General features: G+C 35.8%; 3 protein-coding genes across 3 annotated transcripts in view; all 3 read right to left on the bottom strand.

Annotated features, from left to right (window-relative positions):
• The window catches only part of LOC114532908 (nephrocystin-3-like), a 49,773-nt gene extending 45,261 nt beyond the window's left edge, over positions 1-4,512 (bottom strand). Inside the window, exon 1 of the mRNA XM_028554494.1 lies at positions 4,439-4,512. The gene's annotated coding sequence lies outside the window, so the exon portion shown is untranslated. The remainder of the gene's footprint in view (positions 1-4,438) is intronic.
• LOC114532900 (nephrocystin-3-like) lies at positions 144-1,752 on the bottom strand. The gene is made up of 3 exons (XM_028554487.1): positions 1,681-1,752; positions 1,147-1,347; positions 144-674 (listed from the first exon to the last, which is right to left on the bottom strand). Exons 1-3 carry the CDS (start codon positions 1,750-1,752, stop codon positions 144-146), a joined length of 804 nt encoding a protein of 267 aa, XP_028410288.1.
• A 7,657-nt stretch (positions 4,513-12,169) lies between the features above and the next one.
• Positions 12,170-16,263, bottom strand: LOC114532899. The gene is made up of 3 exons (XM_028554486.1): positions 15,818-16,263; positions 13,857-13,938; positions 12,170-13,600 (listed from the first exon to the last, which is right to left on the bottom strand). The coding sequence occupies exons 1-3, from the start codon at positions 16,261-16,263 to the stop codon at positions 12,170-12,172; spliced, it is 1,959 nt and encodes a 652-aa protein (XP_028410287.1).
• Positions 16,264-23,624: the final 7,361 nt, after the last annotated feature.

The raw sequence follows: 23,624 nt of genomic DNA, 5'->3' as shown, positions 1-23,624 counted from the left end.
GAGTCAGTATGGTGTTCTCCATTCAGCTTTAATCTTATTTGTAAAGCACGTTGATGTGATTCTAATGCTGACTTGTAATCTTTCATCCCATGGTTTGTGACGCCAATCCTGAAGTACGTCATTGCAGTAGATTAATTATTTTCTCAAAATAGTTTCAATTTGATCTGGAGGGCGCGTTGATATGATTCTAATGCTGATTTGTAGTCTTTTAAGAACTCTTGTTCAAGGCTAACTTCATGATAACTGTTACCAGTGTCACTATGGTGTTCTCCATTCAGCTTTAATCTGATTTGTAAAGCACGTTGATGTGATTCTAATGCTGACTTGTAATCTTTCATCTCATGGTTTGTGACGCCAATGTTGAAGTAACTGTCAGCTGTGTTGCTATGATTCTCGCCAAACACTCTTAATCTGATTTCAAGGGCACGTTGAAACGATTCTAATGATGACTTGTAGTTTTTCATTTTATATTGTGTGACTCCAATTCTATTATAGGTTGAGGCAGTAGATGAATGATTCTCTCCATGCAGTTTTTTTATTTCAAGGGCATGCTTATATGATGTTAATGCAGACTTATACTCTTTCAACATATGTTGTGCCACACCAACTTCATGATAACTATCTCCATTGTCATCTCCATTCAGCTTCAATCTGATTTGTATGAATGTATAAGTCTTTATTAAAATTAGAATGTTGCATAAAGGAGTCACAACAAACGTGGGACTTTACATTGCATAAGACTTAGCTAAATTATTAACATTACTATAACTTTTAAATTATTTACATTATATTTCAACTAAATTATTTACATTACATTATAAACATTATAATAGTAAGATATAGGAAAGGTATTAAAAGTCATTAAAAAGGCACTTATTTAAAAATGATTGTTTAAAACGTTCTGTATTAACTTTCGGGAAAATGAATTGGTGATCACGTTCTCTTAAAGATCGCTTTCGTTTTTCCGGTAGCAGTTCATAAAGGCAATGTTCAGGATTGTTTATGATCTTATTAAACAATGACCGATCTTTTTCCTCAATCATTTGGCTAAGGAATATTTATTTTGAGTGTATCCATATCGGAATGCCCGATTGAAGAACTTGTTAATTTTTTCAATATATTTCCCTTGTAATGCAGATCCCATACTTCAATTCCATAGTGGAATAATGACAGAATTAAAGAGTCAAACAATTTAGTGAGCTCGCTTGGCGAATATCCATAAAACTTAAAAATTTGTAAAGCACGTTGATGAAATTCTAATGCTGACTTGTAATCCTGCAGCTTTTCTTGTGCCACTCCAATATCGTAGTAACTTTGTGCCGTTTTGAGATGATTTTCACCGTAAAGCTTCAATGTAATTTAAGAGCTTTTTGTTTTGATGCCAGTACTGAATGGCGGTTGTTGCTTTCGATTGTCGTTTTGGTCTAAGAAAGCAATTTTTCGTTGCAGTTATTTATGACGTAATATTTCAGATATTGTCCCCATTTAATGGCAGAAATTTCCATGAAAGAAATTGCCCAAAAAAGCTGAAAAATTATCTTGACCACGTTGGGAATCAAACCCGCGAAATTTACCAGATATCGATTTTCGTTAAATTAAATGTTGTTGTTACCGACAAACGCCTTTAATCAACCACCTTGCTTGCACCCACCCTCACACCCTACGCCCCTGTCTACTTACCTCGTTACCCTTATCACACTTCTTCTCATCAGCTATGGCAAGATCTTTCATCCCATCACAAGGATTATTCATAGCACTTGATGTGCGCAAAATCAGTTATTTTATTAAGAAGTGAACGTAAAATAAAAAAACCTGCAAAATAATCGCGGGAAATTTTTGACTGTTGCGAGTTTGCACTAAATTTATCTTCATATAGCTTCTACTACAGTCTACAAACTCTTTTTTATCGCATTTTATAAGTCTAAGTATTGCCTAACGTGAATCACATCCTGTTATGACATGCGACAATCTTTTTCCTGGTTGTCACGCGATGTTACATATTCCATGATGCACTCGTTCGTAAAACCTTTCCAGCTTCGAAAAGTGTCTCAGCCATACAGGAGATATGCTAAAAGATCTCTCGAACCCGTTCGCTCGAACCCGGAGCCACGAACCCGGAGCTGAATATCCTGTCATGCATTCCTCACTTCTTAGAAAATTTGCTTACAAAAGCTTGACTCTATCGAGGGGTGGGAGGAATATTTAATATATTTTTTTCAAATATTCAAAGATTATTCAAAGCATCCTCCCGCACAGTAAAAGTCTGCATATTTAAATTGCGAGAGCTTCCAGGTTGTATGCGTAAGAATAAAGAATAATGATTGTACAGTATTATTATAGCTTTGACGTGTAGATGGTAGTCGAATATGTTCTTCTTATTGAGAGTTCTCTGTTTAATTTATTTGAAATAATTATTTGCCGCGCATTTCCATGTTTTAATTTAAACGCCTGTCGTTAATGTTGACTTTGTATGTTGTCTGAATAAGTCAATGAGACTTAATTACTCCAATGTTAATGATATATGGGGGGTCATTATCAACGATTTTTTGTTATATTGCTTTGTTGCATTTCTGTTGTCTTAAAATTCAATTTACATTTTTGCTCGTGCCACCACAACATTGAACGTCGATAAGCGCTACTTCCAGGCTGCGCAGTTCTCCCTGGTGCTGCCCAGGTTGCTCTTGGAATACCCGAAAAGTCGATATCCCTTTTCCCGGCTATTCGCTCTAAATTTAGGCTTCTGTGAATAATAAAACAACGCGTATAGCTTTTGTTTCTTAGACGAACTGCATTTGAGCAACTACTTCAAAATCGGTAGAAACTATAATTACTATATGATATTTTCCCCTCCCGCGAATTTGGTTCATGGGAAAAATTGTATTTCTATCATTCTATCATTCTATCATTTACACTATATGATAGAATGCAACCCCTCTCAACTTTTGATGTTTTTATGGTGATGCGAATGTACCCAAGACCCACCTAATAAAGAGTTATACCTACAAGTCCTACGATATATCTACAATTTATTACCTTTTAAATCGCCCATACACATTTGGATGCAAATGTATCGTCCTTAAGCTGCCTGACCGTGTTAGGAGAACATTCATTGCATTACGCATTGTTTTTAATAATATCATTACAAATGAAATTAAATCTTCAAAAACTAGTTAGAGTTTTCTAGGCCAGTTTGTATTGAATTATGTGAAATATCTTTTTGGGTATTATTACATAATGTGAAATATTTGGCGCTAAGTATAACTACGGCAAAATTCATTTTTCTCCAAACTTCTGCTAAAAACCGCCAGTCTTGGGTTTTAATCTAGAAAACAATTCGTGTAGTTTCCTTATATCCTGTTGCCCCAAATCACAAGAGACACAAAACTGATTAAATATAGGGCAAACGGACATGATGTGTTAGCGACTTCTTCTTATATAATTGCTAACAACTGAAGCTGATACTTTTTATAGGGGGGGGCTTCATTTTTTGTCCACCCACTGTATGTTAAAGAATAAATGAAAAGCGCTTTTAGTTTTCTTCTACCTCATCAATGTTTACAACTGAGCCCTGACTTTGGCGGGGGGGAGGGCGCAAGCGCGTTTAAGGGTATCAGGGGCCCCACAGGGGCAAAATGTAGAATTCTTGGGCCTCTAAATTCTAAAAGAGGTCCCCCATGGAGGATTGGAGTTTTTCTTGTAACCTTGTCTTCTTTGACCATGAGATAGCCCCCTAACAACTATTTAGGAATGACTGGATGATATTGTAAAAAATTAAGGTTGACAAAATAATGATCACATGAGACTAGCATCATTACCACTGATCTATTTATATCGATATCTTTAAATGATTCGCTAAATCCCTGGCAGAAAGATTCCAGTAGGACAATTATGTAGCCTATATGCCGAGCGAATGTAAAGGTGGGAAATTTTGAGATAGTGAAGCACGTCGTCGCGTCAAACCAACTGCACTAGCATAACTTCGTACCACACACGTTCAAGTATAACGCTTTTATTAAATCTTTCGAATTAGTGACACTACAATTTGCATTACTCAGGTTATAGCAAATTGAAGAGGTCAAATCGTCTACAATTTGTATATACAAAGTACAAGAATAAAATCGACGAACACCCGATTTTTTAAAATACCTGTCCGTTCGTATGGTCACGGTTTAGACCTAAGGATAGGTTGATGAATTATCGAAAATTATCCAATTACATGGCTCGTCTATGGCGCAAATACTGTAGATATTTGAACGTGAATGTTGTTTTTAGGTTCTATCATATTTATGACTCCTCAAATGACTATTTCGAAACATATCTGAACTACAACAAGGAGTGTTATATAAACGAAAGTACTCACAAATCAGTTGCAAAAAATTAAAATATCCGACCAAAACGCTATATACTGTTCATACAAATACATGCTATAAAATGGTACCTCAAGTGTCGATCACATTGCATTTGAACGTCGATAAGGAATGATTTTCTCTGGCCTGAGCAGCAATATTGTCTATTCGCGACTACCGCAACACAAAGTTTCAAATTACATATCATGAGCTTACTTTGACGCGTAGATGGATGACAATGATTGATACCTAAAATCTGGTGACCATATTGCACAGCGGGGCAATTTTTGATCTATCCTTTTATTCTTTTAAAACATCCTTATTATCCCGTTAAAATATATGCTGGTAGCCTGATAGGGTGCCTGTGTTACATATATATACCTCTGTATTCAAAAAGTTATCTCACACTCATTACGTGTACGTAGAAATTGATTTTTCACTGATTTTTATAGTGAGATAGTCCTTTCTTGTAAAATATTGTAAAATGAGATAGTCCTTTCTTGTCAAGCTGACATTCTGATTAGCTCCGAGCAGGTAAGCTTTTTTCGAGCTCACCGGTGAGTTCGGGATTTTCAAGATGGCCGCCGAAAATTGTTCGGCAAAATCAGTAAACCTTGGCAATTTTTTCGCAAAATAATATGTGCATTTTCTCCTTCGTAAATAAGGGAGCATTTTAGATTTTTTTAGCTTTAATTCGAGCGTAAATTTATCTGTTTACGTTGCATGTTTGCGACTAGAGTCTGTTTGAACAAGAATTATGTACTAAAAACTTCTGAATTTTTCGTAACTTTCTGAACACTTTTTCCCGAAAAGGCATGAGATAAAAACTATGAACATAATTGCAGGTTTGATGATTCTGAAAAAAAAAAAACGCACATCGGGACTTGATGGGTTGGACGTTTCCCGAGAACCTCCCAGCCTCCTCCGTGCGTTAAGGTGACTCGATACAGTCTTCAAAAATTCCATCGTTCATCACTTTGACACGTTCAAACAACGCATTTTTATGATTTATTCCAGAGATATTCGGGGTTTTTATATATTTTGAAGTTTCTGCTTTTGAATCGTATTAGTTTTAGTAACAAATCGTCCGTTGCTATGGCGACATACGTGTACATAATTCACTCCAAAATGGCCAATTGCCTCGGATAGTTGGAAAACAAGCACGGTGACCCCCAATTTTTTTTCGTGCATTATTTTACTTGGAAGAAAAACTAACAATTAGCAAAATACAAAAATATTCTATAATGGCAAAAAAAAATTATCGAAAAAAATGTCATTTTTACATTTTTCAAAAATTTGGCATTATAGAATTTTTTTATATTTTGCCAATTGTTAGTTTTTCTTCCAAGTAAAATAATGAACGAAAAAAAATTGGGGGTCACCGTGCTTGTTTTCCAACGTCCCAATGGGAACGGACGATCTGTTACTAAAACTAATACGATTCAAAAGTGGAGACATCAAAATATATAAAACCCCGAATATCTCTGGAATAAATCACAAAAATGCGTTGTTTGAACGTGTCAAAACTGATGAACAATGGAATTCTTGAAAACTGTCCCGAGCCACCTTAAGCACGTTTTCACCTCCCTGCAAGTATGTTTACTATAGAGTGGAACTTCTGCAAAGGTATCGCAATGCCGTAATTAAGATTTCCCATGCACTTAATGAGTTGTTAATGATTTTGAGTATGAGTAAGCGTTAGAATACAGGCGATACACTTTTACATAACGTCAAATAGAGAAAAGCTGGTACGCAGAGGCGTACGTGAGCCTGCGTTCTTTTGTTCTTTGCACTTCTAGGCAGCGTTTTCGTTTTTGGGAAGGGAGGAATATTTAATATATTCTTTTCAAATGTTATTTGTCTCAGGTATTATAAAGCATGCTACCGCACAGTAAAAGTCTGCATATTTAAATTGTGAGAGCTCTGCTTCCAGGTGGCATGTGTAAGAATGAAGAAGAATAATTGTATAGTATAATTATAGTGGTTACGTGTAGACGGTAGTCAAATAATATGTTTTAATATAATATGTTTAATAATAATTTTCTGTTAAATTTAATTGAAAAAATTCTTTTCCGCGCACTTCTATTTCCCTCGTGCTTCCCAGATTGTATAAATTTTCCCTCCTGGGAAGTCATATTTATCGCTACTATTATATAAAAAGAAATGACGTGGGCCAAAACCCCTGGCATCTCGGTGGGAGACAAAATAATTCATGGCAAATACGTAAAAAATGCACTCAGTTTCCCTTTAACTAGCTGCATGAAAACCTTTTTTGTCAGGTGTTATTACCTTTTAAATCGCCCATACACATTTGGATGCAAATGTTTCGTCCTTAAGCTGCATGACTGTGTTAGGAGAACATTCATTCATTACGCATTGTTTTTTTTATGCTCCTGTAACACAACATTTTGAATTCGCCTGTGCAGAAGCGAACATGTTAAATGCTATAAACTTTTAAATTTTATGAACTTTTTAAATTTAACTTTCTATATGTAAATATTCCTATTTTTATCATTATTCATTTTACACATTGTTTTTAATAATATCATAACAAATGAAATTAAATCTTCAAAAATTAGTTTGAGTTTTCTAGGCCAGTTTGTATTGAATTATGTGAACTTATGTTATCTTTTTGGGTATTATTACATAATGTGAAACATTTGGCACTAAGTATAACTACGACAAAATTCATTTCTCTCCGAACTTCTGCTAAAAACCGCCAATCTTGGGTTTTAATCTAGAAAACAATTCGTGTAGTTTCCCTCATATCCTATTGCCCCAAATCACAAGAGACACAAAACTGATTAAATATAGGGCAAACAGACATGATGTGTTAGCGACTTCTTATATAATTGCTAACAACTGAAGCTGATACTTTTTATGAGGGGGGGGCTTCATTTTTTGTCAACCCACTGTATGTTGAAGAATAAATGAAAAGCGCTTTTAGTTTTCTTCTACCTCATCAATGTTTACAAATGAGCCCCATTGTATAGACTGGTTTCAGGGCCGTAGCTACCGCCCTGACTTTGGCGGGGGGGGGGCGCATGCAAGCACGTTTAAGGGTATCAGGGGCCCCACAGGGGCAAAATGTAGAATTTTTGGGCCTCTAAATTCTAAAAGAGGTCCGCCATGGAGGATTGGAGTTTTTTCTTGTAATCTGGTCTTCTTTGACCATGAGATAGCCCCCTAACAACTATTTAGGAATGACTGGATGATATTTTAAAGAATTAAGGTTGACAAAATAATGATCATATGAGACTAGCATCATTACCACTGATCTATTTATATCGATATCTTTAAATGATTCGCTGAATCCCTGGCAGAAAGATTCCAGTAGGACAATTATGTAGCCTATATGCCGAGCGAATGTTAAGGTGGGAAATTTTGAGATGGTGGAGCACGTCGTCGCGTCACACCAACTGCACTAGCATAGCTTCGTATCACACACGTTCAAGTATAACGCTTTTATTAAGTCTTTCGAATTAGTGACACTATAATTTGCATTACTCAGATTATTGCAAATTTAAGAGCAGTGGCGTAGCCAGCATCGATAATTGGGGGGCCCATATTCATATATTCATGTTAACAGAGTGTAAAGACAATTGATTTGAAAAGAAATTAATCCTGCGTATCACGAATATATGAATATTGGCCCCCCCCCCAATTATCGTTCTGGCTACGCCACAGTTTAAGAGGTCAAATCGTCTACAATTTGTATTTGCAAAGTAAAAGAATAAAATCGACGAACACCCGATTTTTTAAAATACCTGTCCGTTCGTATGGTCACGATTTAGAGCTAAGCCTAGGTTGATGAATTATCGAAAATTATACAATTACATGGCTCGCCTGTAGATTTTGAACTTTCAAATGTATACTGGCTTGACACAATTGAAGCTTCAATAGCTCTGTCCCGATCTATATATAAAATTGCTAACTTTTGTATGTCTGTACTACCACTACAAAGAGCTGGAGTTTGCAATTGATGTAATCCAAATGGCATGGATTTTGCGCAAATACTGTAGATATTTGAACGTGAATGTTGTTTTTAGGTTCTATCATATTTATGACCCCTCAAATGACTATTTCAAAACATATCTGAACTACAACAAGGAGTATTATATAAACGAAAGTGCTCACAAATCAGTTGCAAAAAATTAAAATATCCGGCCAAAACGCTATATACTGTTCATACAAATACATGCTATAAAGTGGTACCTCAAGTGTCGATCACATTGCATTTGAACGTCGATAAGGAATGATTTTCTCTGGCCTGAGCAGCAATATTGTCTATTCGCGACTACCGCAACACAAAGTTTCAAATTACATATCATGTGCTTACTTTGACGTAGATGGATGACGTACACTGATTGATATCTAAAATCTGGTGACCATGTTGCACAGCGGGGCGATTTTTTATCTATCCTTTTATCTATCCCGTTAAAATATATACTGATAGCCGGATAGGGTGCCTGTGATACATATATATACCTCTGTATTCAAAAAGCTATCTCACACTCGTTACGTGTACCTAGAAATTGTTTTGTCACTGATTTGATAGTGAGATAGTCCTTTCTTGTCAAGCTGACATTCTGATTAGCTCCGAGCAGGTAAGCTTTGCGACTAAAATGTTCGTTTTTTGAACAAGAATTATGTACCAAAAATTTCTGAATTTTTCGTAACTTTCTGAACACTTTTTCCTGAAAAGGCATGAGATAAAAACTATAAACATACCTGCAGGTTTGGTGATTCTGTGATTAACGCACCTCGGAACTTGGGAGGCTGGACGTTTCCCGGGAAACTCCCAGCCTCCCCCGTGCGTTAATCACGGACTCACTTCCCTGCAAGTATGTTTAGTATAGAGTGGAACTACCGCAATAGCGTAATTAAGATTTCCCATGCACTTTATGAGTTTGAGTATGAGTAAGCGTTAGAATACAGACGATGCACTTTTACATAACGTCAAATAGAGAAAAGCTGGTACGCACGAGGCGAACGTGAGCCTGCGCTCTTTTGTTCTCTGCACTTCTAGGCAGCGTTCTTGTTTCTAAGAAAATTTTCTTAGAAAGCCTGACTGTATCCAGTGGAGGGAGGAATATCTAATATATTCTTTTCAAATGTTATTTGTCTCAGGTATTATAAAGCATCCTACCGCGCAAACGTAAAAGTCTGCATATTTAAATTGCGAGAGCTTCCAGGTTGCATGTGTAAGAATGAAGAAGAATAATTGTATAGTATAATTATAGTGGTTACGTGTAGACGGTAGTCAAATAATATGTTCTTATTGAGAATTTTCTGTTAAACTTAATTGAAATAATCATACTTTCCCGCGCATTTCTATTTCCCTCGTGCTTCCCAGCTTCCCAGATTGCTCCTGGAAAGGCCTGAACGCAAATCTTTTTGATAATTTTGTGCAAACCGAACATCCGGAATATTTTAGTCGATATTCGTTTTTCCGGCTAATCGCTCTAAATTTAGGCTTCTGTGAATATTAAAACAGCGCGTATATTGTTTCTTAGAAGAACTACATGTGAGCCCATAACTCTCAACTCAGCTAGGTCTTATTCCAAAGCATATAGATAATACCTTGCAAACTAGACAGCTTTTGGTAAAAACGTTTCGCTGAGCCTATGTGCTTCGGCCGATATTCTGAAATTTTGGAAAGAAATTTACAACACGATAAATATGTACTTGATTTCGACTCTCTTTACAGGTTAACTCACTTAATTCCATACTTACCTTAATGCGGTCTGCCATATTTACAAATATAGAAATAACCATTGAGTCTTTGTACCGTCGGTTACTTTCTCAACAGTTTTTATCCGTTTGATGATGATCCTTTGAATGCCATGCATTACGGATGCATGCCTGGTAGTCATCCTGACATGTATGGATCGTGTTGTAATAAAGATGTTTCTACGAAATTCAATCAAGAAGGCTCTAGTCGTTTTATTCAACCCCGGGGCATTATATCACTGGAGTTTACCGTTGCTGCAGCATGACTGGATAATTAAAAAAAGCTGACGCGGATGTTTTTTCATTTGGTGCTATGATAATTACGGGCTGATTACATGGTGTGTTTTCAGCCCGGGCTGTGTTTATTATGCTTCAGAATTATTTTAAGACCGAGCTAAAATTTCAGCCCCGGCTGAGTTTGTAAAGGCTGGTAGTAGACCTATCTCGATTCTTCGAGCGCTTTAAAATCCCGAATGACAATAACTTGACCTTTACTGAGAGACTATCGCCTGTATTCTAAAAGCTCACTCACACTCAAACTCATTGAGTGGGAGATCTTAATCTTCTCATAACGATTCAATGGCGGTATTTTCAGCCGAACAGGGGCTTGATTTTCAGTGATTTACCTTATATCTTTTCATCTATTGAGAGAAAACTTTCTCATTGATCAGCATTAACAAAATTTATATGTCACACTCAATGAGTGTGAGTGTGAGTGAGCTTTTTGAATACAGGCGTATGATTGCATATAAAAGTGAAATAAACAAAAGAAAAAGCATTGTCAGAGCGAATCTTTCTGTCTGGGTTTAAGTTTGTTTTTGATTAAATGACAACAATAGCTTAAACCGAGCTAAAATTATTGTCATATAATCGCGAGGTATACTTTATTGGCATTTTATAACAATACCGGGATGAATTTTCAGCCCGTAAGCCGGGGGGGATGTAACTATTTAAAACAATACGCCATTACTAGTCACTAGAAACCAATGTAGTTGTAGCACCACAGCATCACGCACGCAGATGATCTAATTATTCATAAAAATGACGTTTTTAATAATGACGTCAGAAAATCTGACGTTACAATACGCTTGATTGGTTCACTAGTTTCCTTTCAATCGCACGTTTGACGTCGTTATATATTATGAGAAAGATCTTTTTGATACTGCTGGCTCCTACAAACCAAATGACGCCCTTGAATTTGAAGCAGCTTGTCATCGTATTCTAGCCGTGCAATTACCTAAATGTAGTCGGGTGTCAAAACCAGTGGCGTAAAGCATTTTGTAGTTCGGTCATGTTTTCAGTTCAGGTGAAACGCAAAACGATGCAAACTCGTTCAAGAAATACAATGTACATTATATTGTATTCATTTGTCGTTTCTGTAGAACGGGGTTACTTGTACGTGTTAATTTGTACGTGTCTGAAATTTTATTGTTGCTTCCTTTCAACGTAAATCAAGCAAACTGTATATACATTCTGAATATGATATATAGAAATTAAATAACATATGATTGCAGTAATAATTAGGAGTACGCCATTTTATTTTCAATCTAATCTAATAGTAATGATGAACTGTGGATATTCTGTGCGAAATTGCTGAGCTTTGTATATCTCGCTCGCCGTAAGACGTAGCAATGTTCATGAAAATACATTTATTATTTGGCCATTGTCCTAGCCGCTTGCGCGGCCAGTGTGATAACATGCATTACCACTTTCATTTGCACATAAAGTGTATATTGATTGACACTACTGTAAAGTTCTACTCATGTTGGCGGGGATATTCTAATTGTTTCATCAACTGTTAAGATTAAATTCCCATTTTAATAGCAAAATTTACGACGTGTTTTTCTGCTAGGTAAGTCTAAGTATCTGTATTATGCATCTCTAATTTTGTTTCCTTCATAAACTTAGAGTCATCTACGCGTACGCGAACCACTGTCTCAATATAGATACCAGACACTAGGCGGCAATCTGACAAAGCATTGTATGCTCTACAACTATAGAATTAGTTTCATGAAGTTTTTACCTATGTATAGAATACCTTCGTTTACTTCAACTCGAATTATCCACTGGAAATAAACTAAATATCCGTTTCATTTGTAATTTTTCATTGCATCTTGTACGAGTCCAATATCCTGATAACTTTGAGCAGTATCAACATGAAGCTCACCAAATATTTGTAATCTGATACGAAGAGCTTTTTGATATGATTCTAAGGCTGCCTTGTAACCTTCCATTGTGCGCTTGCTGTATTGTGTGACTCCAATTTGGCGATAACTTTTCGCAGTTTGGTGATGATACATTCCAAATACATTCAATTTGATCTCGAGGGCATATTGATATGATTCTAATGCTGATTTGTAATCTTTTAATTTGTGTTGTTCACGGCCAACTTCATGATAACTATTTCCAGTATCACTATGGTGTTCTCCGTTCAGCTTCAATCTGATTCGTAAAGCACGTTGATGCGATTCTAATGCGGACTTGTAATCTTTCATTTTGTGTTGTGTGACTCCAATATTGTAAAAAGCCACTGCAGTGGATAAATTATTCTCTCCAAACAGTTTTAATCTGATCTGGAGGGCATGTTGATATGATGCTAAAGCTGATTTGTAATCTTTCAAGCCTTTTTGTTCAAGACCAACCCTGTGATAACTATCACCAGTGTCACTATGGTGTTCTCCATTCATCTTTAATCTGATTTGTAAAGCACGTTGATGTGATTCTAATGCCGACTTGTAATCTTTCATTTCATGTTGTGTGACGCCAATGTTGAAATAAGTCGATGCAGTAGACAAATTTTTCTCTCCAAACAGTTTTAATCTGATCTGGAGGGCCTGTTGGTATGATGCTAAAGCTGATTTGTAATCTTTCAAAAACTCTTGTTCAAGGCCAACCCAGTTATAACTATCACCAGTGTCACTACGGTGTTCTCCATTCAGCTTTAATCTGATTTGTAAAGCACGTTGATGTGACTCTAATGCGGACTTGTAATCTTTCATTTTGTGTTGTGTGATTCCAATATTGTAATAAGCCACTGCAGTGGATAAATTATTCTCTCCAAACAGTTTTAATCTGATCTGGAGGGCATGTTGATATGATGCTAAAGCTGATTTGTAATCTTTCAAGCATTCTTGTTCAAAAGCAACCCTGTGATAGCTATGACCAGTGTCACTATGGTGTTCTCCATTCAGCTGTAATCTGATTTGTAAAGCACGTTGATGTGATTCTAATGCTGACTTATACTCTTTCATTTCATGTTGTGTGACGCCAATGTTGAAGTAACTTTCAGCTGTTTTGCAGTGATTCTCTCCAAACACTCTTAATCTGATTTCAAGAGCATGTTGATAGGATTCTAATGCCGACTGGTAATCTTGCAGTTTTCCTTGCGTGACCCCAATATCGTAGTAACTTCGTGCTGTTTTGAGATGATTTTCACCGTAAAGTTTTAGTGTAATTTCAAGAGCTTTTCGTTTTGATGCCAGAGCAGAATCGTGGTTGTTGGTTACGGTTTCCGTTTTGGTCTATAAAGTAATTTTTCGTTGTAGTTATTTATGACGTAACATTGCAAATATTTTCCTTCTTTAATGGCAGAAATTGCCCAAGAAAAGAAATTGCGCGAAAAAGCTGAAAAATTATCTTGACCACGGTAGGAATCAAACCCGCGATATTTTCATTAAAATAAATGCTGTTATTACCGATGCTCGCAAGACGTTATACCGACAAACACGCTTAACAGACCACCTTGCTTGCACCCACCCCAACACGCTGTTTACTTACCTCGTTACCACTATTATATTTCCTCGCATCAGCTATGGCAAGATCTTTCATCCCCTCACAAGGATTATTCATAGCACTTGATCTGCAGAAAATCAGTTATTTTAATTAAGAAGTGAACGTAACGTTTATTTTCATTCTCACAAGGATTTTTATGGTTATAATTTTAGTGGGAGGAATCCGGAGCAATTTCGTGTGTCAGCTAAAACGCATCACCTTGTGCACGTGTTCCAAGTATCTGAGGAATTGGATATTTAATTTTTTAACCGACTTTTTATATTAGGACCCCTAATAAGAAAGTGGAGCGATGATTTCTTCTGGTAATTAAGTGCCCGGCACCGGTACCCAAAGTCGAAACATGCTGAGCACAGAGCCCTTGTTGACTACTGCCTCTAGAGGTTGTGCCCGTTCTTGGACACCGTGTCCAATTTCATTTGGAAGCGGTCATGTTCAACTTTGGCGCCAGAAAAAGTTCAGTGCAGCATTGCCCTCGGTCACTGACTTAATCTGAACGCTGCCTAAAATTCATATAAGCATATTTATTTATGTAATAACACGGTCTCCTCGGTTTCTTTTGTTTCAACAGTGACGTCAAATGACGTATTTCCCCCAAGTACAGGGATGGGGGATATAAATGTTCTAATCACTGAACCATTTTGATAAAGACATCTCGCTAAACAAAACCATCTAATCCATTGTTTTTTCTCCTCGGCGACCATGTTATCACAAACTAAACGCATGCTTTGCGGGATATTAATGATCAAATGTACACTTGAGCCTCGGGAAGTTTTAATAAAAGTAAACCTCTTAAACCTCCTTTGCTAAACCTCCCTCGGTTTGCAGGACGTTTAATCACTAATATCCCTCAAAGAATGCGTTTACTTAATCTAAACGAAATGAAATTATATTGTTAAGACTGAAATGGGGAAAGTGTACTAGGCGAAGCAATGGACTACTGCGTACTAGAGCAGTAAAGATTATTTTTCTGCGTTAATTCAAATGATTCCACACAAACTTGCTCTGATGAATTGAATGATGTTAGTTACATATGTATTTATAGCCGGAAATGAGTATTTATGACACGTATTTATAAACCTGCACATGCCATTGTCGGGGTACACGATTGCCAAGATTGCGTTATAGGCTCATTTTAATACCTCAGAATATCATACGCTTCGTTGAATATCTGCTAACCGCCATCATGTCAAAAGCGCCTTAAATTAAGATTGTTGTCAAGTAATTATTCAAAATAAAAGTTGAGGAAAACAAAGAAAACCGCGTCAATTGTGTATTGATGTACGGTAATAGTACGATTTTCCCAAAAATCATGCAGTTGAGCTATTATTATATCGACGATTATGACAATCGAAACTATGATGCTACACTCTATAAACTAATAATTATAGTAAAAAATGCGAAAAAATGACATTGCCGAAGCCAGTTGTCATTAGCTTGTTGCTGAAAGGGTTTTACATAAATGCCTATACAGTGTGTCTCACTGAGTTTGCCAATTTAACGGAGAATTATCTCATGGCAAAAGTCTGCACATTTGTTTTTAACGATGCTTTTTTAAGTATTTCGGGCAAGAAATCTTTTTACAAGATAGATTCCAGCAGAACCGGTGATTTTAAAATGCACTGCATGTAAAAGAACATTTTTTTAGGTATTCAGAAATCAACTACCAATTCATATTTGTCCTTAATATTTGTCTTCAATAATATAATAGCATGGTACAGCTAGCCGTAGGCAAATTGGTGTCGCAAAAATGCACTTCTTTGGTTATCGTATCTACCATTGAGAAAATGAGTGATATTATCTTAAGGGGTACGAAAGACTCCTCTTTTAGCTAGATGATAGGGTTCATAGAGGTACACGTTTGTTAAGACATGCAGTATCCAAGGAAAAAGTTCTCTTCTGATTTAATATCGCTACTGTAACATTTTTATCAAGTAAATGCCAAATACCTCAAAATCCTGGTTTTCTGTGTGTTCACTTCTTTCAAGTTTTCGATCTTAATTTCCAATTCTCTTACGTCAAGGCCAATCTTTGCAAATTCTTCTTGCATTCGATTTATCATTCTTCCTGAGTCATAATTCGACAATACGTCAATAAATCTTTCATCTGTATAGCAGTGCATGATTACAAGAATATACTCTGGGTCGACATTCTGAACTTCTTGATCATGCCTGGTGCCACCAAAACCTCTCAAAATAGCATCGTCGATTACTTTCATTACAACTTTACTACTGCGGTAGACATCTCGTAGTCTTGCTCCATTGATATTGAGGCTCACGCCTCCGACCATTTGGACATTTTCACTATTGATAGAGAGCAAAATACTTCTATCTACCGATGTTGATTTAATGTCAATCTTTTGAGTCATTTCAGTAAAATTTTGCGATTCCGCCATGATTAAATGTTCTTCTTCATCTTAGCAACTTGTATGGCCTCTGATTTAAAAAGAAATTAAATATGAAACTTGTTGTTACAGCAGACAAATATTTTTCGCTATAGTGTCAAAATGTGAGTGTACCCTGAAAAATATCCAATTCAATATTGTTTCAATATTGTATTTCATTACTAAAGCAAAGTTTAAGCACATATATTGAAGACAACATGTAACATTCTGTAATTCTTGTATTAGTCTGGAGATGCGGAATTCCAGTGCCGAGTTTCGTCACAAATATCGTACGCATGCTGGTTTGAAAAATGCTTTTATTAATATAGAAATTAGAGACACAGAACATTTCTCTCAGAACTCAAAACAGAACTCTCTTTTTTTTGCCAGGTCGATCATATCATAGAGATTTTTAAATGCTCTTAGAAATCAGTGCTCTGATGGTGCCGCTTTCGGGGTTTAACGGTAACATATGTGCACAAACTTTAACGCAATTTTGACGCCGAATATTATTCGAATCGGGTGTATGTTGTTGAATAGTACTTTATGTAATGGTTCTATAGAGGATTTCTCAACCTTCTTTTGGGTGATGTGATTTAGTGGCAGTAAGTAAACATGGCGTCTTTTGCTGGTGTGCCTGCAGCACAAATTTATTTTGGGATCACTTTCGCTGGGAGCTTAAATTCTGCGTTCGGATTTTAAATATAGTGCTTAAATTCTGAAACAAATAAAGAAATAAAACCTGTCCCACACATAAACCTTGAAACTAACCAAATGGTATTGTAGACGTTCAATTTCAAAAAAAATTAAAAAAAAAGGAAAAATGAAGTAAAATGATGGTGCTTTACCAAGATTTGAACCGGGATATTTCGCACGCAGTACGACCTCTCGACCACCAAGTCGTTGCTGAAGCGCTGAAGCATAGCGTAGTTTAGGTATATTTATAGTGCTCAATGTAGAAAATAACTCAAACAGGCACGGTTACAAAGCTCCCATCGAAAGTGATCCCAAAATAAATTTTTGCGTGCCTGCGAGGTAAGTTTATTCCTGATTTCTTTTGAATTTGGGGCTTTTTATCGTATAAAGCATGTAAAGAAATATAAACATGTTATGATATCAGTTTCTTTGAATTGTTATTTCATGAAAACATGATGTAATTTGGCTTTTAGGCTTGTATTTTTTTTAAATTTTGCTCACAAACATTTTGTGCACATACACATGTGTACGTGAGGAATTTATGGAATGAATTTATGAATACTTTTGTCTGCATTTTTCTAATAATTACTGTATGATTTTAGTTATCTTTAGAACATAAAAAGTCCAATGTTCTATTCCATAAATTCCTAATGTCAACATATGTGCACAAAAATTATATCCTAAACGAGCTTACTTATGCCGAAAAAAAATGCAAATATGTGTTAATGTCGATATAAACTAATGAAATCCTTCAAATTTTCTATTTAGTATATTTTTTTAAAGGTTGTTTTTGTTTAGTTTTCTTTATCTCCTTTTCGAATCTACCTGAGCTATTTTTCTGAATGCACCTGGTTTTGAAGAACATTTTGGGGGACTCAGGGCCGAAACTTGCGAGATAATTTGGGTAGGGAATGCGTATCCATTTCTGCCCGACGGATTAATCCGTTTAATTTTTTACGCGTATACGTACAAAAGAAATCAAACGTAACCAACCCCCCCCCACCCCCACCGGCCCAAAACATCGCATCTAATCTTATATAAACATTGTTTATAGAGGGACTGGGGTCAATGTTTACACTTTATGACTACCTTGGTTCCGAATGGTAAAAACTGATTTGACTATTGAGTCATTTCACAATAATATAAGCTTAGGTCGAGTTAGTTCAGGAAATTGCGTGCTTGCTTTGAAATAGCGAGGGGTTGCTGCATGCATGTATTTTTAGTTTTTTAAAACATTATACATTTTAATATCAGTGACAGTTTCTGTCCTGACTTCAGTGGCGGCGCGTAAGGCTTTATTACAAACTATAATTAGCACTCGAAGTTCTAAACAGACAAAATATGTTAAACAAAAAATATGCCCTAGAATCTTGGCCCGAACCATTGTTTTACTGCTTTCAATCGCAAAGTTATTGCTTTCAATTACAATCGCGATTGTATAATTGTCGACATTTGACAGTCCTGCATGGGCCCTGCCAACCTTAACAAGAATAAATTTCGTTTGAAACTCGTGTCTGTTCTTAGATACGTACACACTGCTAGCATCTAGACGTTATACAGCTAAGAATTTCTCTAATATAATAAAAGTAATAAAATAATAATAAAAATAATAATAAAAATAATAATAAAAGTAATAATAATTTATCTATATAATATATTTTGATCAACTCCAAATCCGCCAACGGGAAAGAACTGCTATGCTGCTATTCTAAGGGACTGAATAATCATAATTACTTACAGTTTAGCTATATAACGGAAAGAAATTTGCATCAGAAATTCATCGATTCAAAGCTTAAAACCAGTTTACACATCGTATAGGTAGCATTTAAGGTTTCAAATGACTGCAGCACATTAAGTTAATTTTACTAAATTTTAAAGTCATTCAAACACAGAGAAAAATAACTAAGCTACAAGAATTTTTAAAAATGAAAGTAAAATTTAAGCGAGCGATCATTCCTTTGAAATACACTCCCGCGTGAATGATTTAGACGAAGCTTGACCGCTTCAAGGCTTCCTCATCTATAAATTTTATACCGTCTGTAAATCGTGGTGTATGGAGTGCATATACAGTGATAGAGGTTTTAAGTTAAGAGTTCCGAGTATTCCATAACCCATCGCGCTCTCAAGGCAAACCTTATTGAATTATCTGCACACGACTCCTACCTGCCGATCCTTTTTAGAAACGTTCCTGCACAAGATGTAACGTTTGTGAGATCGCCATTGCAAGAATTAACTAGAATTTAGCGAGACAAAGGACATGATCTTACCGTCAAAAAGATAAAAACGGTTCTTTAGGCGAATGCAAGTCTTCACACTTCTCACAGAATCTGCAAATACGTGTGTTGGCAGCAGGTGAGCATTTCAATTATGCATGGTCTTCAATTCCCTTTTCTGGTTGGAAAATTTGGAAAATGTATGTAGGTTGTCAGATACACACTGTTAGCAACTATAGACGTAAGCAAAAAGTAAGTTATCTCACCTTCATAGAGGACTTTAAACGAATGTGAATTGTGGAGACTTCAAACGAACGCGAGCTTTCAATGTTGTTATACACACTTTTTTATCAAGCTGTGTTATAAAAGCCTTTAGAATAATTGAATATGTTTTATTATGCATTAGCGACTTTTATTGTCTCTTTCTTGGAAGAAACTATCGTTAATGATATGTCTGAAGTGAAAGCGAAAGAAACATTTTCAATTCGTTTGATAGTTAGCAGCATTCAAGCAACCGAAGAAAAGCGGTTTCGAATCCCTTTTAGTTTTTATTACAACTCAGGAATCGAATATGAGCCTAGCGAGCTTGTAAAATGATCACATGAGATCAAATATCAAATTGTCTTTGTGTGCCGCGGAAATGCCGTATACATAATCACCTCTGCTTCGGCCTTATAGTGCTTAAAAATAATTTCTCCGAGGAAAATGTGTGTAGGTTGTCAGATACACACTGCTAGCAAATAGACGTAAGCAGAAAGAAAGTTATCTCACCTTCATAGAGAACTTTAAACGAATGTGAATTGTGAGGACTTCAAACAAACGCGAGCTTTCAACGTTGTATACACACTTTTTTATTAAGCTGTGTTATAAAAGCCTTTAGAATAATTGAATATGTTTTATTATGCATTAGCGACTTTTATTGTCTCTTTCTTGGAAGAAACTATCGTTAATGATATGTCTGAAGTGAAAGCGAAAGAAACATTTTCAATTCGTTTGATAGTTAGCAGCATTCAAGCAACCGAAGAAAAGCGGTTTCGAATCCCTTTTAGTTTTTATTACAACTCAGGAATCGAATATGAGCCTAGCGAGCTTGTAAAATGATCACATGAGATCAAATATCAAATTGTCTTTGTGTGCCGCGGAAATGCCGTATACATAATCACCTCTGCTTCGGCCTTTAAAAGTGCTTAAAAATAATTTCTCCGAGGAAAATGTGTGTAGGTTGTCAGATACACACTGCTAGCAAATAGACGTAAGCAGAAAGAAAGTTATCTCACCTTCATAGAGAACTTTAAACGAATGTGAATTGTGAGGACTTCAAACAAACGCGAGCTTTCAACGTTGTATACACACTTTTTTTATTAAGCTGTGTTATAAAAGCCTTTAGAATAATTGAATGTGTTTCTTATGCATTAGCGACTTTATTGTCTCTTTCTTGGAAGAAACTATCGTTAATGATATGTCTGAAGTGAAAGCGAAAGAAACATTTTCAATTCGTTTGATAGTTAGCAGCATTCAAGCAACCGAAGAAAAGCGGTTTTGAATCCTTTTAGTTCTTATTACAACTCAGGAATCGAATATGAGCCTAGCGAGCTTGTAAAATGATCACATGAGATCAAATATCAAATTGTCTTTGTGTGGCGGGGAAATGCCGTATACATAATCACCTCTGCTTCGGCCTTATAGTGCTTAAAAATAATTTCTCCGAGGAAAATGTGTGTAGGTTGTCAGATACTAACTGCTAGCAAATAGACGCGTAAGCAAAAAGAAAGTTATCTCACCTTCATAAAGAACTTTAAACGAATGTGAATTGTGAGGACTTCAAACGAACGCTAGCTTTCAACGTTGTATATACATACTTTTTTATTAAAGATGATGTAAAGTCCGTTCTGCGCATATATTCTCCCCATAACAATGTTTGTTTACGTTGGTTATATAATCTTTACATGACGTATGTGTCGTTTCAATTTTCTTATTTTCTTCTCGTTCTCGCTCGACCGGCTGTGTTGAATATGCTTATTTTATATTATATTTTGAAGAAAATATTATTATATTTTGAAGAAGATATAAAGCGAAGCTTGTTAAAAAAACCGGCCGTTATTTAAAACTATATATTATATACAGTATTTGTAATTGTAGGACAAGCGAGAAAGTAGCGTCTGTAGCGACGACAAATAGCCTCGCCATCTCGTGTCCTCATTCAACAAATAAATTCTTGAAGAATTCCTTTCAGCATAATATTGCTCTTATCTAGCAGCCTTATCTCCGTCACTCGCAATTCGAGCCTAACATAAGATAAAATAATTGTGTTGTAATACAACGCGTTAATATCGCATATCATTAACATTCCAAAATTTGCTCCCCCAAAATTGCTCCCCCAAAATTGCTGCCCCACTGATGGAATGTGTTGCTGCGCAGAATATATGCGCAGAACGGATTTTACATCATCTTTAATCTGTGTTATAAAAGCCTTTAGAATCATTGAATGTGTTTTGTTATGCATTAGCGACTTTTGTTGTCTCTTTCTTGGAAGAAACTATCCTTAATGATATGTCTGAAGTGAAAAGTGAAAGAAACATTTCAAATTCGTTTGATAGTTAGCAGCATTCATGCTCCCGAAGAAAAGCGGTTTTGAATCCCTTTCATATACCAAAAATAAGCAATTTTAGTAAAAATATTTTTGTAAAATGATATAAGAAACGGGCCATCAAGTGTACTTTCCGTTGAAGTAACCAACAGCGCCATTAAAATGCTTTAAATCTTTTTTCCGTCCATAAATTTTATGCCATCTTTAATTTTACAATACTGCCGTTTTTATGCGAGTGTATCCGTGGATGGTTAGAATATTTACCTGCATGGCTTATGGTCTAACCTGCTTGTAATATTATCTACCGGCATAACCGTCTAAACAAAGTCGGGTGTGTAAAACCAACGGTTTTAGCCCCGTTTACACTGTACCCAATTTATTGGCATGGCACAGCTAAAATAGGGACCCGTGCCCATCTCATCTGTGCCCGGCCTTTTTTTAGTACGCTGAACAATAATAAAATTGGGTACGGGTACCCATTTTAGACGTGCCGTGCCAATAAATTGAGTGTAGTGTAAACGGGGCTACCCGGCTGAATATCATGCATGCAGATAATTTAGGTATTCAAAACAACCATTTTGGCTACTACAAACGATTGTAAAGTGGGCAGTGTTTTGCTCTATAACGTTGGTAAATTTTGTATTTTTTAGACCTTGTATTTTCATCATTACTTGACCTAATTTTACATCCACACTCCTTATATATACAGGGTGTATCAGAAAAAACTAGAAGATTTTAAAATGTCCAAAAAACTATCATTTTATCAAAATATCTCAAAAATATATTTACGTCTAAGTATTTTAGCATCTCCTGGCTTATCTAACAGTAAAAACTATCAGAAAAATTAACCTAAAAAAGCGGGAAAACGGTTTGTAAAAGCCTCATTTTTAACCGCTTGCGCAAAGAAAATGAGAGGTTCAAAATCCAAGTTCATTTAAAGAGATGAAAGTTTGGACTCTTTTGTGCAATGTATTAAAATTTCAGGAAATTTGATAAACATTAAGTCCGCCGTGAAACGTTTCAAAATTGGACTTTTTTTCGTTTACTCCGCTCTCGCGTAACCGTTTTTCATGCAAGAATGATTACATGCATGAGTGATGGTTCAAATGACGTACTTAAAACATAACCAACAAGTCCAACAATGAATACTCTTGTTTCATTGTTTTATTTAACAAAGAGTTCTGGTAATTACACCTGGAGAATGCAAAAGTAGGGCAGAAGTTTGCGTGCAAAGAAATGGAGGACATGTTGAGAACTAACAACAAATTTTGTAAACTCTGCTCTTGTTTGCAATTGTGTACTGTTTGACGTTTTTGTGTAGTTTATTTTTTAACAATAGCATTATTAGATACAGCATCAATGTAAGGAGGTATAACAATAGGATTGTAAGTACGTCATTCGAACCATCACTCATGCATGTAATCATTCTTGCATGAAAAAAGGTTACGCGAGAGCGGAGTAAACGAAAAAAAGTCCAATTTTGAAACGTTTCACGGCGGACTTAATGTTTATCAAATTTCCTGAAATTTTAATACATTGCACAAAAGAGTCCAAACTTTCATCTCTTTAAATGAACTTGGATTTTGAACCTCTCATTTCTTTGCGCAAGCGGTTGAAAATGAGGCTTTTACAAACCGTTTTCCCGCTTTTTTAGCTTAATTTTTCTGGTAGTTTTTACTGTTAGATAAGCCAGGAGATGCTAAAATACTTAGACCTAAATACATTTTTGAGATATTTTGATAAAATGATAGTTTTCTGGACATTTTAAAATCTTCTAGTTTTTTCTGATACACCCTGTATAACAACTCGTGAACTCATTCACGGCCTAATTTTCGTTGTGTATCACTTCATCTTGATTGAAAAATCTCTCCGGAATT

The sequence above is a fragment of the Dendronephthya gigantea genome, unplaced genomic scaffold (assembly GCF_004324835.1).
Source record: "Dendronephthya gigantea isolate DGI-Jeju-01 unplaced genomic scaffold, DenGig_1.0 000082F, whole genome shotgun sequence".
NCBI lineage: Eukaryota > Metazoa > Cnidaria > Anthozoa > Malacalcyonacea > Nephtheidae > Dendronephthya > Dendronephthya gigantea.
The sequence above is the reverse complement of the archived record's forward strand: the minus strand, read 5'-3'. Positions and strand labels throughout refer to the sequence as shown.

Bases quoted from the DNA above. Each gene is read 5' to 3' on its own strand.
- LOC114532900 (XM_028554487.1), bottom strand. From the start codon at position 1,752: ATGAATAATCCTTGTGATGGGATGAAAGATCTTGCCATAGCTGATGAG. The intron at 1,348-1,680 runs GTAAGTAGACAG...ATTACATTGAAG, and splicing joins AGTGTGATAAGGGTAACGAG to CTTTACGGTGAAAATCATCT. The intron at 675-1,146 runs GTATGGGATCTG...ATTTTAATAAAG, and splicing joins TATTCCACTATGGAATTGAA to ACTTATACATTCATACAAAT.
- LOC114532899 (XM_028554486.1), bottom strand. From the start codon at position 16,263: ATGGCGGAATCGCAAAATTTTACTGAAATGACTCAAAAGATTGACATT. The intron at 13,939-15,817 runs GTATTTGGCATT...GATTTTCTGCAG, and splicing joins CAGAAAACCAGGATTTTGAG to ATCAAGTGCTATGAATAATC. The intron at 13,601-13,856 runs GTAAGTAAACAG...ATTACTTTATAG, and splicing joins AATATAATAGTGGTAACGAG to ACCAAAACGGAAACCGTAAC.